The 19184-nt window shown below is 36.6% G+C and overlaps 1 protein-coding gene across 3 annotated transcripts in view; it reads right to left on the minus strand.

Annotated features, from left to right (window-relative positions):
* Nucleotides 1-17911: 17911 nt before the first annotated feature.
* Nucleotides 17912-19184, minus strand: part of UBE2D1 (ubiquitin conjugating enzyme E2 D1) — a 29338-nt gene continuing 28065 nt past the window's right edge. For all 3 annotated transcript variants that reach the window (XM_030334717.2, XM_030334718.1, XM_030334719.1), the window contains one exon: nt 17912-18783. In XM_030334717.2, the coding sequence (XP_030190577.1) occupies nt 18738-18783 (46 nt within the window). In that variant the 3' untranslated portion in view covers nt 17912-18737. The remainder of the gene's footprint in view (nt 18784-19184) is intronic.

A 19184-nucleotide genomic window follows, 5' to 3' on the forward strand; every position in this document is an offset into this window, starting at 1 on the left:
AAACTACCAACTTGGTATCATTACTCCTGAAGTTGGGAAAAGATATATATAATTGATTGTCCAGGCCAGTACCAGCCAGCTCCTATGTGCCACTCACTGGTTTAGGCTCTGACATCTTTTTCCAAACTCTTACAAGTACTTTTCCTACTTTCAGGCTTACTTCCCTCCTAATCATATTCCACTCTGTCACCAAGTCAGTCTTTCTAAAAGGCAAATCTCATTTATTCACTTGTTTATTAAGACATACTCCATGCCAGGCAATGATCATGCTTCTATATTTGAAACCTTCAGTGGCTTCTGATTGCCCATGGTATCAAGTTTAAGTTCTCATACATGGCATACAAGCCCTCCATGAACTGGCTTTTTTGTTTCCCCTATAGCTTCATTTCTCACTTCACCCTTGCTTAAAAATAATTTATTATTTAAACATCTATTTCTTCTGACTGAAACAACTTCATTTGGCTCTGAGTTTACCATTGCATGTTGTGTGATATGCCAAAGTTATGGAAATTACTGGATAAGAATACAGACTCAGAAGTTAGATCTAGGTTTGAATCCTGCTTTTGTTATTTACTAGCTGAGTGACCTTGCCAAATGACAATTTCTGTGACCCAGAGTTTTCCCTTCTGTGAAATGGGGATAATAATGTTTGATTCTTTGGATTGTTACAAAGATTAAATTAGAAAATGTACAAAAAGTTCTTAACAGAGTCCCTGGGACATAGTAAGAGGGTCAACAAACAGTGGCTATAATTATCCTTATATTACTCATAACAATTATTATTAGCTTTTAAATAATTATAGGTATAGTATGAATTTTCCCCAAAGTCAGATTTGCATCACAAACCTGTCATTACTTTGTCATTTTCTGTCTCTATTAAATTACATACACTAATTAGTAAGTTGTGAATGTGAAAACCTGGTCTTCCAATTCATTGTCTTAATGCTTCCCCCATTGTATAAGACTATCCCTCAGACTCATTCAACATACATTATTCCAGCCCCAAATATCTTCTTTGAATCTTCTATAGTGTGTGAGCTTGTATTATTTACTTGTGACATATACTGCTCTGGTGTTTAACCTTTTTTTATGTGCAGATTTTTTTTTTTCCTCAATAGATGGTAAGCTCTTGAAGACAAGATCAAGTCTTATACTTCTTCCTATCACTTATCAGTTGTAGTACCTAGCATAGTATATTAAGCATGACAGATGGGTAAGAGGGAGGAAGGGAGGAAGAGCAAGAAAAAAAATGTAAAAAGATTTGTATCTGCACAAATTACCTATATGCAAATTTGGCCTTGTAGAAAATAGCAACTACCTGTTAGAAAATAGCAGCTGCCAATAGAAGGGACAGTTATGTGTGGAGATAGGAACCATGTAAAATTTTGGAAAATATATATGAAAATAATGATCATGGTTTATTGATACTTGGTACAGTTGAAGATAGCAACAATAAATGGCAGCAGCAATAAATAGCAGCAGAGACCAAGATAATTCCCTACTGAATAATGGAGTTAGATACAGTGATATCACTCAAAGAAAAAATAGTCCTAAAAGAAAGCAGTTTTGCTTTTGTAATTATAATGAATAAATAAACTCACTAAAATAAGAGCAATCACCTGATAGGTTTAGCACAAGGAATAGATGCATTCTGAACTCATAAGTAAATGTAGAAATAAGAAATAAGATTATACTGTAAACACCACATGTAAAGACAATTTACTCAATTAAATAGCCCTGCATAGGTATTGGAAGTAGCGCAATAAGTAAAAAGCTTACCTTTTCTATAAATCAAGATTTTAATTAGTTACAGTAGAAAACTGTGTATGTAAGTTTTTCTTTCAAAAAATTTCCATTTGGGGCGCCTGGGTGGCTCAGTCCGTTAAACATCCAACTTCAGCTCAGGTTGTGATCTCACAGTTCTTGGGTTTGAGCCCCACATGGGGCTCTGTGCTGGCAGGTCAGAGTCTGGAGCCTGCTTCAGATTCTGTGTCTTCTCCTTTCTCTGCCCCTCCCTCACTCACACTCTCTCTGTCTTAAAAATAAATAAACATTGAAAAAAAAAATTTTTAAATACATTTTCATTTACTTAGTGTCTATTATGACCACACTTGAGTTTGCCTTAAAATAGTATACAAAAGGATAGAAGGGAGAGAAAAATTAGAAAGAAAGATCTATTGCATATTAACAGTTCCCAGATATCCAAATTGGTTTATAAATTATTTCTCAAGTAGAGCAAAGTGTAGATGCAGCCTTAATTATTAACAGCATATCAAAGTTATTTTTAGCCATTGCTGTGGCAGCATTATGCAAAATAAATATAGCTTTTCTATTTTAAAGTTGATTCTATGAGTCAGCAGGAGGTAGGACAAGTAAAACAGGATAGCTATAATTTTATGCAAATTATAAAACTCAAATTCATATTGCTGGATATTCCTGAAAGCTGACATAAAGAATGGAAGAAATACAGAATGATTATATTGATGGAATAATGCTATTAATAAACAGGATAACTTAGAGTATTTGCCCTCACATTATTATAAAAACCTGATTGATTCAAATTATAATTTATTGCTCAAATATGTGCCAAATGTTTTATTTCTTGGCTATTTACATACTTTTTTAAGTTTTTATTTTAATTCCGGTTAGTAAACATACAGTATTATATTAGCTTCAAGTGTACAATATAGCAATTGAACACTTCCATACAACATCCTGTGCTTATCACAACAAGTGCACTCCTAGGGTGCGTGGGTGACTTGGTTGGTTGAGCACCTGACTCTTGATTTCTGCTCAGGTCATGATCCCAGGGTCATGGGATTGAGCCTCGTGTCAGGCTCTCTACCTGCTTAATATTCTCTCCCTTTCTCCTCTGCCCCTCCCCTGCTCACACTCACTCACTCTCTGTTTAACATAAACTAAATAAATAAATAAATAAATAAATAAATAAATAAATAAATAAAATCACAACAAGAGCACTCCTTAATCCCCATCACTTATTTAACCCAACCCCCCACTCACCTCCCCTCTGGTATGTGCCAAACATTTTAATACATTATCTCTAATCATTCAAAATCCTACGAGTTGGAATTCTTTGTATTATACAGACATAAAAACTGGTATTCAGAGAGAGAGAGGAAGGATTCTTGTTGCATCTTATTAAAAATTTCCACCTGTGAATCCATAGTTTGCAACTTTGAAATTATATTTTATTGTATGTAAGGACAATATAAGCTAGTGAGTCATCAAGTTACAGTAGTTTATTTTTTCAATACTCATATACTGTTCTTTTCTATCCCCTTAAAGGCTTTCTTGACTTCTTTAACTAATGAGTAGACTGTTAAAATAACATCTTGCAGTCTGTGGGTTCGAGCCCTGCGTTGGGCTCTGTGCTGACAGTTCAGAGCCTGGAGCCCGCTTCAGATTCTGTGTCTCCCTCTCTCTTTCCCCCTACCCCACTCATGCTTGTCTCTCTCCATCTCTCAAAAGTGAGTAAACATTAAAAATAATAATAACATCTTAAGCTCCTTTATTCACTCATTCATTCAAAAACATTTAGGCTTGAATTTTTTTTGACTATGCACATACATCCACATGTGTGTGAATGCATTAAAAAGTATGCAAAATAATACACACAAAATTGGGCTTACTGGTGATTATACCTGAGAATTGCATGAGTGTGTAGATGGTACTCACTTTTTACTGTATATAAATCTGTATTGATTTACATTTTTTCCCAAAATATAACAGTAATATTAATCTTTTATAATATTTTTTTAAATACTGCAATAACTTCTAAAAATACAAAGATGACTAAAGCATTATCCATCTGTTTAAATCTCCCTGGGGGAGGAGGGGATGGCTTCATAAAGCAGGTGACATTTGAACTGTTTTTTCCAAGTCGGGAAGGGTGGAGGTGCATTTCAGAAAAAGGAAACAGTAATTTTCAAGTCACAGATATACATGAGAGCATGGTGTACTTTAAAAATCTGTATGTATGTAGAAAGGAGTTATATGACACAAATCCAAAAGGTTGTGAAGGTCTGTGTGTAATATGCTAAGGAGTTTGTTAGCAAAAGATAAACAACTTTTTAGGTAGGTTAAACTTGTTTTTAGATAAATCTCTTTGGTAGGAGCACAGAAGGTGGTGGGAATGAGGAAACTTTAAAAAAGAGGAGTGAGGAGATTATTGCTATAATCCAGGAAAGAGATTGAAATTCTGAACTAGCATGCTGCTACAACTCAAAATCCAAAGGCATTTCTCAGTACAACCAGCAAGCCAAGAATGACTTTGAGGATTCTGGTATGACAGACTGTTCCAATTTAAATCCTATACTGTGGTAAATAAATATCCCTAAACAAATGCTCTTATTACATAAGTTTTCTGGCTAAAAACTTACACTGACTTTTTATAGGCTATCAAATCAAGGTTTCACATCCAGTAGATCTGCCTTCTCCGCCTAATCTTTTCTCTCATTAATTGCACACAGACCTCCAAGGCCACTATTTATTTCTCTTATTTCTACTTCTACTTTATTATCTTTGCTTGGTTTCACTTATCTTAATTAATGCCTTCCCCATTTAAATATGCCATTAAAAATTCCAAGTATCTTCTGTTGCCTAATTTATTTATTTATTTATTTATTTATTCAATTAATAATTGAAATCTTATGTGCTAGATATTGTGCTAAGTGCCAGGGAGTAAAAAGTGGAAAACACAAAGTATTTCACAGTTAATGATACTGATAATATAGCATGGTAAGGGCAATTATAAAGATACACACTGGGGGTGGAGTGATGTCAGCATTACGGCTGAATAAGACATCCCTCATCTGTGTCCCCAACAATTTGACATCCATCCATGAATACAAGTGCCTAGGTGGGAGCTGTGGAATCTAGCACTATGTGCCAAGGGATTTGGGAGGAGTTCCACCCACCTGTGTGATGGGTAATAGGCATATTGACCTTAGTGTCAGCTGTGGACACTGCAGTGGCCTGTGAACCACTCCAGCCCCTCTAAGCCACAGTCTAGGAGTCCCTGCAAAACACTGCCTTAGACAATCAAGGCCAAAAGAGCCATTGTAGAAGTCCAGGTTTCCAGAAAAAAACTTTCAGCAAAAAAGCAAACAAACAAAAAAAAAGTTTTGACACATTGGAAAAGGTAAGAGGAACAGAGTCATCACCTCTTTCTTAAGACAGCACAGCATAAGGCCAAGAGAAATCTGAGCCCACACTTTCTCCAACAAGGGAAAGTGACAGTATGTGAGTGAGCAATCCACTTCCCCAGCTGTGTAGAACACTGTTAAAGGAGCTCATTCCAGAACACTGAATCATAAACTTCAGGACTGGAGTGTAGGAAGAGGCTGAGAGAGTGTCAGATAGGATTCTCAGAGGGCATTAAAGGAATGTGAATATTACCAATGGTGTTGTGGACTCCATCAAGAAACCAGCCCATCAGCTATTGGGGATGCCTCACCCATGGATCCTCTCAACTGCCATGGGCACCCCCCAGCCCTCGTTGCAACACACACACACACACACACACACACACACACACACACACACTACACACACAAATTTATGCCCTGTGTCCAACTTCCTGTGTGCACTTCTGATGACAGCAGTAAGAGCAAACTTTGACATATGGCTAGTGAGCACTCATGGAGAACCACGTGGAATCTACAGGCCAAAGAGAGACCACAAACTTGAGCTTTAACGCCACCTTTGGGAAAACAAAACAGAAGCTATCAAGCACTCAACCTGGTGCATTACAGAATCAAGATAAGGCATATAAATTTAAGAATTCTGCCACAAGAGGGAGCAAGAAGCATGGAACAGGTATATCCATAATCTAAGAAAGCCTCAGAATCCCTAGCAGGGCTGATGGAAGTTATTTCTCTCCTGAAGGTAGTTAGTAAAGACTAGAGGAGGTACTATGTCAGATGTGAAGGTGGCAATGCAAAACTTTGAGGAACATTAAAAAAATCAAGGAAAACAATGCCACCAAGGATCACAATAATCATCCAGGAACTGATGATCCCCAAAACATAGAGATCTGCAATTTACCTGGTAAAGAATTCAAATAGCTATTTTAAGGAAACTGAATGAGCTACAAAAAAGGGGGGGTGGCACCTGGGTGGCTCAGTCAGTTAAGTGTCCGATTCTTGATTTCAGCTCGGGTCCCGATCTCATGGTCGTGAGAACATGCCCCAAGTTGGGCTCCATGCTGGGCATGGAGCCTGCTTAAGATTCTCTCTCTCTCTCTCTCTCTCTCTCTCTCTCTCTCTCTCTCTCTCTCTCCCTCTCTCTCTCTCCCCCCACCCCCCGCAAAACACACATGTGCACACAAAGACAATTCAACAAAATCAGAAAACAATACATGAAAAAAATGAGCAGTTTAACAAAGAGATAAAAATCATAAAAGACTAAAACAAATTCTGGAACTGAAGAATTCAATGAATGAAATGCAAAATGCTATGGAGAGCATCAACATCATAATGAACAAACAGAAGAAAGAACCTGTGAGTCAGAAGACAAGACCTTTGATGTTATTTAGATGGAGAACAACAACAACCACAATAAAAACAATGGAAAAGAATGAAGAAAGCCTACATAATCTATGGGATATCATACGAAGAAACATTCTGAAAATTATCGAAGTTCCAAAAGGAGAAGAGAAGGAGAAGGGGAAGAAAGCTTAAATAAATAATTGCTGAGAAATTTCTAAATCTGGGGATATTTGGATTTCCAAGTTCATGAAGCTCATAGATCACCAAAGACCTTGAGGTCTTTCATCCATTTTGAATTTATTTTTGTGTATGGTGTAAAAAAGTGGTCTAGTTTCATTCTTTTACATGTCGTCATCCAGTTTTCTCAACACCATTTGTTGAAGAGACTGTCTTTTGTCCATGGATAATCTTTCCTGATTTGTTGAAAATGAGTTGGCCATAAAGTTATGGGTTCATTTTTGGGTTTTCTATTCTGTTCCATTGACCTATGTGTCTGTTTATGTGCCAATACCATACTTCCTTGATCACTACAGCTTTGTAATATAACTTGAAGTCCAAAATTGTGAAGCCTCCAGCTTTTTTTTTTTTTCAAGATTGCTTTGGCTATTTGCGATCTTTTGTGGTTCCATATAAATTTCGGGATTGTTTGTTCTAACTCTGAGAAAAATGCTGGTGGTATTTTGATAGGGATTGCATTAGATGTATAGATTGCTTTGGATAGTATAGGCATTTTAACAATATTTGTTCTTCCAATCCGTGAGCATAGAATATTTTCCCATTTCTTTTTTGTGTCATTTCCAATTCCTTTTATCAGTATTTTATAGTTTTCAGAATACAGATCTTTTATCTCTTTGGCTAGGTTTATTCCAAAGTATCTTAAGGTTTTTGGTGCAGTTGTAAGTGGGATTTATTTCTTGATTTCTCCTGCTGCTCACTATTGGTATATAGAAATGCAACTGATTTCTGGATATTGAATGTGTCCTGTGACTTTAGTGAATTCGTTTATCAGTTCTAGCAATTATTTTGTGAAGTCTTTTGGATTTTCTGCAAATGTCATCTGCAAATAGTAAAAGTTTGACTTCTTCCTTGCTGATTTGGATGACTTTTCTTTGTGTTGTCTGACTGCTGAGGCTAAGACTTCCAGTACTGTGTTAAATAAAGAGTGGGCATCCCTGTGTTGTTCCTGACAATAGAGGAAGAGCTCTGTTTTTCCCCACTGAGGATGGGTTTTTCATATGTGACCTTTATTATGTTGAGGTATGTTCCCTTTTTCTCTACTTTTTTGAGGATTTCTGTCATGAATGGATGTTGTACTTTGCCAAATACTTCTGCATCCATTGAGAGGATCATATGGTTCTTTTCTTAATGTGGTATATCACATTGATTGATTTGTGAATATTGAACCACCCTCGCAAACCAGGAATAAATCCCACTTGATCATGGTGAATGATTATTTTAATGTACTATTGGATTGATTTGCTAGTATTTTGTTTAGAATTTTTGCATCTGTGTTCATCAGGGATATTGGCCTGTAATTCTCTTTGTTTTAGTGGGGTCTCTGTCTGATTTTGGACTCAGTATAATGTTGGCCTCTAGAATGACTTTGGAAGTTTTTCTTCCATGTCTACTTTCTGGAATAGTTTGAAAGAATAGGTATTAACTCCTATCTATCTATTATCTATCTATCTATCTATCTATCTATCTATCTATCATCTAGCTAGCTAGCTATAATTAATTTTATTTATTTTTAAAGATCTTATTTTTAAGTAATCTCTACACCCAACATGGGGCTCAAACTCATAACCTCAAATTCAAGAGTCACATGCTCCACTGACTGAGCCAGATACATGCCCCAGTATTGACTCTTCTTCAAATGTTTGGAAGAATTCCCCTGTGAAGCCATCTGGTCCTGGACTTTTGTTTGTTGGGAGATTTTTGATTACTGATTCAATTTCTTTGCTAGTTATTGATCTGTTCATATTTTCTATCTCTTCCTGTTTCAGTTTTTGTAATTTATGTGTTTCTAGGAATTTATCCATTTCTTCTACATTGCCCAATATGTTGACATATAATTTTTCATAATATTCTAATTGTTCAGATCTCTGTGGTGTTGGTTGTTGTTTCTCCTCTCTCATTTGTGATCTTTTCTTTTTGATAAGTCTGGCTAGGAGGTTATCAATTTTATTTTTTCAAAGAATCAGCTCCTGGTTTCATTGATCTGTTCTGTTGTTTTTTTTTTTTTTTAAGTAGTTTCGTTATCATTTATTTCTGCTCTAATCTTTATTATTTCCCTTATTCTGCTGGTTTTAGGCTTCATTTGGTGCTTTTTTTCTAGCTTCTTTAGTTGTAAGTTTAGGTTGTTTATTTGAGATTTTTCTTGCTTATTGATGTAGGACTGTATTGCTATATGCTTCCCTCTTATGACCCCCTTGCTGCAACCCTTAGGACCATCGTGTTTTCATTTTCATTTGTGTCCATGTATTTTTTCTTTATTTCTTCTTTAATTTCCTAGTTGACCCATTCATTCTTTAGTAGCATGTTGTTTAAGCTCCATGTATATGTGGTCTTTCCAATTTTTTTTGTGGTTGACTTCAATTTTCATAACATTGTGGTCAGAAAATACGCATGGTATCATCTCCATCTTTTTGTCCTTGTTGAAGTCTGATTTTTGACTTAGTATGTGATCTATTCTGGAGGACATCCCATGTGCACTTGAAAAGAATGTATATTATGCTGTTTTAGGATGAATTGTTCTGAATATATCTGTTAAGTCCATCTGGTTGAGTGTCTCATTCAAAGCCCTGTTTCCTTGTTGATTTTCTGTTTACATCATGTATCATTGTTGTAAGATGGCTATTGAAGTCTCCTATTATTGTATTATTATCTATGAGTTGCTTTATGTTTGTTACTAATTATTTAACATATTTGGATGCTCTCAAGTTGGTAGCATAAATATTTACAATTGTTAGAATCTTATTGGATAGTCCCCTTTATTATGATATAGTGCGCTTCTTCATCTCTTATTATATAGTCTTTGTTTTAAAATCTAGTTTGGGGGCGCCTGGGTGGCGCAGTCGGTTAAGCATCCGACTTCAGCCAGGTCACGATCTCACGGTCCGTGAGTTCGAGCCCCGCGTCAGGCTCTGGGCTGATGGCTCAGAGCCTGGAGCCTGTTTCCATTCTGTGTCTCCCTCTCTCTCTGCCCCTCCCCCGTTCATGCTCTGTCTCTCTCTGTCCCAAAAATAAATAAACGTTGAAAAAAAAATTTTTTTTAATCTAGTTTGTCTAAGTATTACTACTCTGGCTTTCTTTTGACATCCACTTGAATGGTAAGTGTTTCTCTATGCCCTCACTTTCAATCTGCAGGTGTCTTTAGGTCTAAAATGAGTCTCTTGTAGGCAGTATATAGATGGGTCTTGTTTTCTATCCAATATGATACCCTTGTCTTTTAATTTGAACATTTAGTCCATTTACATTGAGTAATTATTGGTAGATGTGTATTTAGTGCCATTTTATTACTTGTTGTTTTGTTGTTTCTGGAGATTTTCTTTGTTCTTTTCTAGTCTTTGTCACTTTTGGTCTTTCCTTCCCATTCAATTAGTCCGCTTTAATATTTCTTGTAGGACTGGTTTAGTGGTCAAGAACTCCTTTAGTTTTTGTTTTTCTGGGAAACTATCTCTCCTTCTATTCTGAATAATAGACTTCCTGGATCGAGTATTCTTGGCTATAGATTTCCCCCATTCAGCATGTTGGATATATCATGCCACTCACTTCTGGCTTTCCTAGTTTCTATGGAGAGATCTGCACCTAGACTTATGGGTCCTTCCTTGTAAGTTAGGGACTTCTTTTGTCTTGCTGCTTTAGGATCTTTTCTTTATCACTATATTTTGAAAATTTAAGTATGATATGTCTTGGTGTTGGCCTGCTTTTGTTGATCACGATGGGAGTTCTCTGTGCATCCTGGATTTGGATATCTGTTTCCTCCCCCAAATTAGGGAAGTTTTCTGCTATTATTTTTTCAAATAAACCTTCTGCCCCCCTTTTCTGTCTTGTTCTGGGACTCCTATGATACAAATGTTATTATGCTTGATGGAGTCAGAGTTCCCTTACTCTACTCTTGTGATCCATCATTCTTCTTTCTCTCTTTTGTTCAGCTTTATTATTTTTCATAATTCTATCTTCTATATTACTTATTCATTCCTCCACTTCTTCCATGCTTGTATTTATTATGTCCATCTGTTTTGAATCTCAGCTATTGCATTTTTCTTTTCTGTTTTAATTCTATCTCTGCAGTAAGGGTCTCTCTGATGTTTTCCATGCTTTTCTCAAGCCCAGCAAGTATTCTTATGATTGTTGCTTTAAATTCTCCATCAGGCATATTACTTATATCTGTTTCACTTAGATCCTTGGCCCTGACCTTTTTTTTTTTTTAATTTTTTTTTTCAACATTTATTTATTTTTTGGGACAGAGAGAGACAGAGCATGAATGGGGGAGGGGCAGAGAGAGAGAGAGACACAGAATCGGAAACAGGCTCCAGGCTCTGAGCCATCAGCCCAGAGCCTGACGCGGGGCTCGAACTCACGGACCGCAAGATCGTGACCTGGCTGAAGTCGGACGCTTAACCGACTGCGCCACCCAGGCGCCCCTGCCCTGACCTTTTCTTGTTCTTTCTTTTGGGATGAATTCCTCCATTGTGGCATTTTGTGTTTCTTGCTCCTGAGAGTGATGTCTTTATAAAGAAGGGGTCATATAGTGTCCAGGGCCTGGTGCTTCAGAGAATGTCTGATGTGTGCTGTGTGCACTCTGCTGATGTGTTTTGGCAGCCTGTTCCTCAGGTCAGTCATATGCAGAGGTTCTCCTTGCCAGGAGTGGGTATTTTTGGACCTTGGCCAGAGTATGATGAGTTTTAACTAGGGGTACTATGGTCTCCTTGTTAAATGAGACCTGATGATACTTCCACTAGAACTGAAGCCTTGTAGAACTCTATGGTGGTAGGCAAGGTGCATGCATGGTTTGTTCTATTCTTCTGGAGAAGGGGCCTGCTGCTCTAGTCCCTAGGCACACTTGCCTGAAAAAAAGCAGTATCAGCAGAGCACAGCAGGGCAGGACTTGCTGTAAGCCAGTTAGGCAACCAGTGTTTGTGTTGTGCTGTTTATTGAAGTTGGTTGATGCTGAGGGGTGGGGAAGGGAAATGGCACCAGCCAGCTGCTTTGTCCCCTAGAGGGGAGCCCATGCTTCTTGCTCTCAGGGAAGCACTCCCAGAAGAGTGAATAATTTCCCCTCCTGCATCCCAGGCATTTTTCAGATCATTGTTTTCATGCTGTCTCTGGGTTGCTTGCCCACCTGAAGCAGAACAGTGCACTTGGGCTCTATCCCAGCCAAGCCTGGTGACTTTATAACTCCAAACTTTAGGGTCCTTGAAGGGCAGGGATACTTGCACTAGTCTTCTGGGGGTGGGTCTCACCATGCTGCAACTGATGCAGGTTTGACCAACAAGGGCAGTGGCACTCAAGTTCAGGGGTATGGGATTTGGAACAAAGCAGACTAAACAGCCAGTATCTGGGTTAGTGGTCCTCAGCAGGTCTCTGCACCTATTCTGAGGATCGGGGGGGGGGGAAATGGTGCCCCCCTCATTCTTTGGTCCCAGGAGAGGCTTCTCTGTGAATGCTACCTCTCACAGATGCACTCCAAGCAGAGCAAACATTCTCTTCCCGCGCACCTTAGGAGATCTTCAGATCATGCCCTCTGCCCCGAGGTTGCTTGCATGCCTTCTCTCCTGGAGCAGGGCAACACCTTCAGTGATCTATCCCAGCCAAACCTGCTGACATCTGAAACTCCAGTCTTTGACCCCAATGGTTGCGAAAACTCATGAAAATATCAGTGCCTCTCGTTTTCCCAGCCACTGGCTTTGGGGAGGTGTTCTCCTTATGCATATCCCTGTGCACTCCATTCTGTCTTGCCTTTCTCCTCGACCAGGGCTCCCTCCCCTCCGCAGCACTTACAATTTGTTTCTTCTCCCACTTCCTTCCTGTGGCTGACCTCTTCTCTCTGTCTAGTTGTGCAGTTTGTTCTGTCAGTCCTCAGGTCAATCTTGGATATTCAGCATTATTTGATAGTTATCTAATTGTGTTTGAGGATGAGCCAAGCCTAGGGTCCTCCTCCTATGCCACCATCTAGCTCCCACCAGAAGTCAGCGGTTTTAGAAGAGGATAATGCATCTCAAAGGGGGTTTAGTCCAGAAATGTAGAGATAACTTAACATTTGAACATCAGTTAATGTAATTCATACTACATTGAGAAAAGGGATAAAAAGCACAATAATAATCTTGATTGATGTAGAAAAAGTACTCAATAAAACTTAACATGTAACTCAACAGTGGTAAAAATTATCCATAAATTAGCAATAGATGGTAATTTAGTAATAAACAGACACCATATTTAATACTGAAAAGATGAAAGCATTCCCTCAGAAATCAAGAAAGGATGCTTGCTGTCATCATTTTTATTCAGCATGATACTGGAGGTCATAGCTAATGCAACAAGGAAAGAAAAGGAAATAAGAGACATATATATTAGAAATGAGGAAGTTATCACTATTGACAGGTTACATAAATATAATTGCAGAAAACCTTAAAATTCTACAAACCATTAAAAAGGAATTGAACAAGGTTGCCAGATACAAGGAAAATATTATAAATTGATCTCTATACAGTAAGAACATAGAAAATGAGAAACATTTTAATACATTTTAAAAATCAGATACTAGGAATAAATCCAGTGAAAAATATGCAATACCTCTATGCATAAAACTATAAAACATTCAACCATTAAACATGAATATATATTCATGGAATGGAGGAATTCATAAGATATGGTAGTGACCCCAGATTTTCTCATGGAAAGGTGGGAGTCTATGTCACCTTCCCTTTGAGAGGGCTTATAACTGCTTCAACCAATGAAGTACAGCAGAAGTGACACTGTAACTTCAAAGGTTAGATCATAAAAGGTCATGCAGCTTTCTCCTGTTCTCTTGGAACACTGCTCCCCAGATGCTCCCTCTTAGAGCTGAGCTGCCATATTGTGAGAAGCTCAAGTCACATAGAAAGTCTTTTAATAAGTGCTCTAGTAGACAATACTTGTCCAGATGCCAACATCTGAGTGAAGAAACCTCCTGATGGTTTAAGCCTCCAGTCCCTAGTTGCCCCCAACTGAGGCCTAAGTATCATGGAATAGATAAGCCATCCCTACTGTGCCCCATCCCAAATCCTTACCAACAGAATCCATGAGCATAATAAAAAAGGTTTTTCCTTTACACTACTTAATTTGGGGTTGTCATTCAACAATAAATAACCAGAACAAAAGCTGTCTTTACTAAAACCTCTCTATAGATTCAATACAATCCCAATTAAAATCTCAGCAGAAGTGGAAAAGCTGACCCTGAGATGCATTTGGAACCACAAGGGACATGAAGAGTCAAACTATCACAAAAGAACAAATTTGGAAGACCCATAATTCCTGATTTCAGAAGTTACTACAAAGCTACAGTAATTAATATAGTATGGTACTAACATAAAGCATGTAGATCTGTAGAATATAGAGTCCAGAAATAAACCTGTGTCTAGTTGATTTTCAACGAGAGTACAATGACCATTCAAAGGGAAAGAAAAGTCTTTTCAACAAACGGTGCAGGCCTGATCTTTAGAAGGGCTTGCTTACAAGATTGACCCTCAGCAGGCATCTAGAACTTGGTTTTGAAATTTTCTTTATGTGCAAAGGTTGTATAGGCTGTGCTAGCCTGATAAGACTGTTTAAAAAACAATATGATTTATGGTGAATACTTGCTTTTCTTTTGGGAGATTAGGATTTTGGAGGGCAAAATGTGCCTATATGATTTAGTCTCCAATAAAAACCCTGGACTTTGAATTTTAAACAGGTTTCCCTGGGGAGAAACAGTGTGCCCAGATTAATGCATTGTTGGAGGGAGTGCACTCAATGTGGCCCCTTCAAGGACAGCATAGGAAGCCTGCACATGGATTCCTCTAGACTCTAGTCTTTTCCTCTTTCTGATCCAGCTGTGTATCTTCACTGTGTCACTATAATAAATTTTAGGTAGGAGTATGATCACATGCTTAGTCTTATGAATTACATTGACACGTTGAATGTGTGGGTGCTCACGGGACTGCTAAAATGAGTGGGTCAGAAGTGCTAACACAAGTGGTGTCACACCTGTTTCTCATAATATGTATATTAAGAATTTACAATACTGTATTTCATACACAGCTCATCGTGATCCTTTGCACTAAAGAGATTGTCACACAAATAAATTATATGGGGAAAGCATAACTCAGAATAATAAAGGCAACTTCCTCCTGAGGTAAAAAAGGCACATCCCTTCCTCTACAAGTAGAACCTAATAGAGTGCTAAAGTAAGTTTTTAAAGAAATATATCTTATTGTATAAAAATGCCTCCAAATGCTAATAGTTTTAGGTGAATATTCCCTCCTCATTTATAATTTAAAACTACATTCTTATATATAACAGGATAATGGCAGCAGAAATTTAAATGTAATATAATACAACTAAGTGATTTAACACTTAGGTTGTCCTGAAGATACTTTTACACTAGATTATTTCTACAACCAAAAACATCAGCTGTCCACAAATTTTTAATTGTCACTACTACTGAAAAAACTTTTGGTGAAAGCACATCAATTGTGTAGGAAGTTTGCCAACATCACTCAACGCACACACACACACACACACGACTAGTTATCTATACATAGCAATTTTTACAAGTGAAATCAGATGAATCTTCTCTCGTCTGTGCAACTATTAGAACTATTAGAGAAGCACTATTTAAAAAATGAGAACGGGGCACCTGGGTGGCTCAGTCGGTTGAGCAACTGATTTCTGCTCAGGTTATGACCTCACAGTTCGTGGGTTCAAGCCCCGCGTCAGGCTGTGCTGACAGCTCAAAGCCTGGAGCCTGCTTTGGATTCTGTGTCTCCCTCTCCCTCTGTTCCTCCCCTGCTCGTTCTCTCTCAAAAATAGATAAACGTTAAAAAAAAATGAGAACTTTAGGGTTGTTTGGTGGCTCAGTCGGTTAAGTGTCAGACTTCAGCTCAGGTCATGATCTCCCGGCTTCTGAGTTCGAGCCCGTGTAGGGTCTATTCTGACGGCTCAGAGCCTGGAGCCTGCTTGGATTCTGTCTCCCTCTCTCTGCCCCTCCCCCACTCACACTCTGTCTCTCTCAAATTAAATAAACATAATAAACAAAAAAATTTTTTAATGAGAACTTTCACAAATGACCTGCATTATCCTTTAGGGCTAATGAATTGCATTTAAGCCTCTGTTTTAAGCAAACATTTTTTGAAAATCCTACTTTGATAGAGTAGGATACTCTATCAAACCAACAATCTCTTTCATGACCAACAATCTCTTTTAATCTAAGAGGAAAATTAATATCCCCAATCTTTCCATCTTAAAAATACAGAACTGTGAGAGCAGGATCCTGCATAACATCAATGACTGAATCATATACAAAGATAAACAGATCACTGTGATAAAGTAATAAATGAAAAACTACGTGACATTTTTTTCAAGTTTTTTTAGAAGTTACTCTTTTGAATATTAACTTTCAGGGTTCCTCTTGTTTCTGTGTTTCTTTCTCACCTGATGCCTTATGATCCTTTGCAATTTATAAGTAGTTGATCTACAAAGTAAATTTTTCACTTTCCTTAAATAGTTTAAGGATGGGGGCAAGGGGATAACTTAAAGCAAAAATGAATAATCATATATGGTTTACATAGGTAGGTGTAAAGCCTGTACCGCAGGAACCACATGCTTTTTAGTTGGGGGATGCAAGTCAGGTTACCCTTACAACTTGTATTACTGATTTACTATATGTGGCAGTTACAAGTGTCCAGAATCCAATTTGAATATGGTTTCCAACTGTCTTGGACCACCCAAGACTTCAAAAGGTTAAAATCCTAAATCTCCAAAGACTATTCATTTTCCTCACTCCAAAGCAGTCCCTAAATTAATGGTTAATCCATGGAGGAAGTTCCCTGCTTTGAACTTGCAGTTGTACAAGGTAATTGATGCACTCTTTGTCAGAATTAAGCAAAAACAACACAACCAAAATGGTGACCTGGCTAATCATTATGCCACTGTTGAACTCTTAAGGTTTTTATTTAATTATGGTAACTTGTGTTCACTCTTCCAGAATCTGGTCGTATAATTCAGATGTAAGCAAAGGCAAACGAGAGTTAGACGACTTTCAAAAACTTTAATAAAGAAAAAAAAAAAGCCACTTCCAAAAATAAATGCCACACAAATCAAAGTTTTAAAAAAGTGGAAGATATTCAAGAAACAAAATCCTTTACTATCAAAATACACTACATACTGAAATCTAATGATGTTGAGTGTTCAAATTCTGGGTGAATGTAGCTTATAATCATATAGGTAGTAAAGCAGTGTTTTTCATGATATGTCTGTTTCAAGACATTACTTAATAGTACTTTTTAAGCCTCTATTTTCTTAAACATCCACTTCACAATTCATTTAATTATTTTTACATTCATTTATAAAAACACATTTTCTAACAACAGGTTATTTTGTGCTTTAATAATAATGATCCATGATAAAATACTTAAGTGATTTAAATGCTTTGCTAATGACTACATCAATCACAGATTCTTGTACACTTACACAGCTACTGCAATAATCCAAAGAGCTACAACTCTTCTTAAAAATGACACCCACTCAAGTTTGGTAAGCATGCTAAATAATTAGAAATGTATTTTTTTCAAGTTAAAACATTAAACTTTCTAGCTTTCTTTAAAATCTGCAAAGATAACCTGTTTATTTAAATCACTTTTTAACTGGAAATTTATAAAAACAGAGGAAAGCATCATTTTAGAATTTTCTTTATAACATCTTTAGTAAAAAATGGATGTCCTCTTTCAAACTGTGATGACACCAAATGATAAAAATTCTAGCTTTTAAATGTTAAGAGATACAATGTCTATTTCATCTAGAGGGGCATTTTAATGAATTAAACTAATGTATTTTTCAGGTCTATACTTTCGTCAATGTGGGTGACACTGCCTTATATTCATCACAGTACTTTAGTAAATAACCTATTTAAAATGTGATCCAAGACAAACCTCAGCGTATTCTAAATTCTCTTCTATAACAAGGGACCAATGTATATCATCCTCTAGACTTTTAATACAGTAAACAGATACAAACCTAAAGAAATAGAATTTTTAAAATCAATGGCAATTAATGCTAAACACAACAGACCTCATTCCCACAATTTGGAATTAATTTTCATGCAAAATTTTATAGTTTTTATCCTTACTTATAGATAATTTATTTCTTTAAGTAATCAAGACAAATAGTAGAAAAAGCATTTTATTTATATGGAAAAAGCTACATTAATATCTGTAAAAGATGTCAATATAATATTGCCTATACAGAAAAAAAAATTCAAATGTGAATAGCAACAAATAAAAGTTACACATCTTCCTACTTAGCAGTGCAATTAATTCACATTGCGTTAAGTCAAGTATAACAAAATCAAAACAAGTGTTTCTCCATAATCAGGATACTGAGAATTACAGTGTAAAGATCATTTCAGGTTTAAGAAATCTGCACTCAATCTACAGAATACCCTAAAACAAGGGAGACAGACAGTTAATTCATTTAATTACCAGTTGTTGGGTTTTTTCAATACTGTTCACAGGAAAAAGGTAACGAGTTTAGGTACATGTACATAGAATATATTTAGTCTATACAGTAAAAAAATACAAATTATAAAGTGAGCTAACAAAGAATGAAATCTGAATACAGATTTATAAAACTGATAACATCTTAGACAACACATACAGTATTTCTCATGTAAAAACATCTAGTTTCAGCAAAAAATAATTTGGTTGCTTTTCAGATGCACTGCAGATCTTGTAAGCTGAAGATGCAGATGTCCAAGTATCTTAAAAACCATAATAAATGTCTTTCTCAATGCATACAAAATGACAAATGCTCTCATCACAGTCTTAAGGATATTTTTGGAAGTCTGTCTTGCTTCAGAAATACATGTAAAATGGATAAAAATCAAAGATTTCATGGTACAATGAAACAGTAAACAGTGCTCAATTTACTGCTAATGTTGAAAAAAACCTAGATTTTACAGTACTCTGGTATATATGAAAATTTTTTTTGTTTTTACATTGCATATTTCTGAGTCCATTCTCTTGCATGTCTGTTGTATCTGTGGGCATACAAAAGGGATATAGTAAAAACATACAAATTGAACCTTTTAGAAGACCTATTTTATATAAAACTGTATATTCTACCATCTTATACTTAATTGCAATAATCGTTCATATGCCAATTATTGGGTCAATGTTAGACCATACATTAAATAAAACAGAAAACAAGTGATTTTTTAACTGATGGATTTCTCTACAACCAATATAAAAAAATACCTAAGTTATAAACAAAAAAATGAAGAAACCAATTTCTAACAAATCTATAAAAGCCAACCCTGAATGGGCATTAATCTGTAAACTGTAAATGAATCAATGGTACCAGCAAAATGAGGCAGCTTGAAAATTAGGTCAGGGTGGAGGCAGTTAGGGATATCTTCTCTTCTGGGGAGAAGATAAGGAA

This window comes from Lynx canadensis, chromosome D2 (genome assembly GCF_007474595.2).
Source record: "Lynx canadensis isolate LIC74 chromosome D2, mLynCan4.pri.v2, whole genome shotgun sequence".
Classification (NCBI taxonomy): domain Eukaryota; kingdom Metazoa; phylum Chordata; class Mammalia; order Carnivora; family Felidae; genus Lynx; species Lynx canadensis.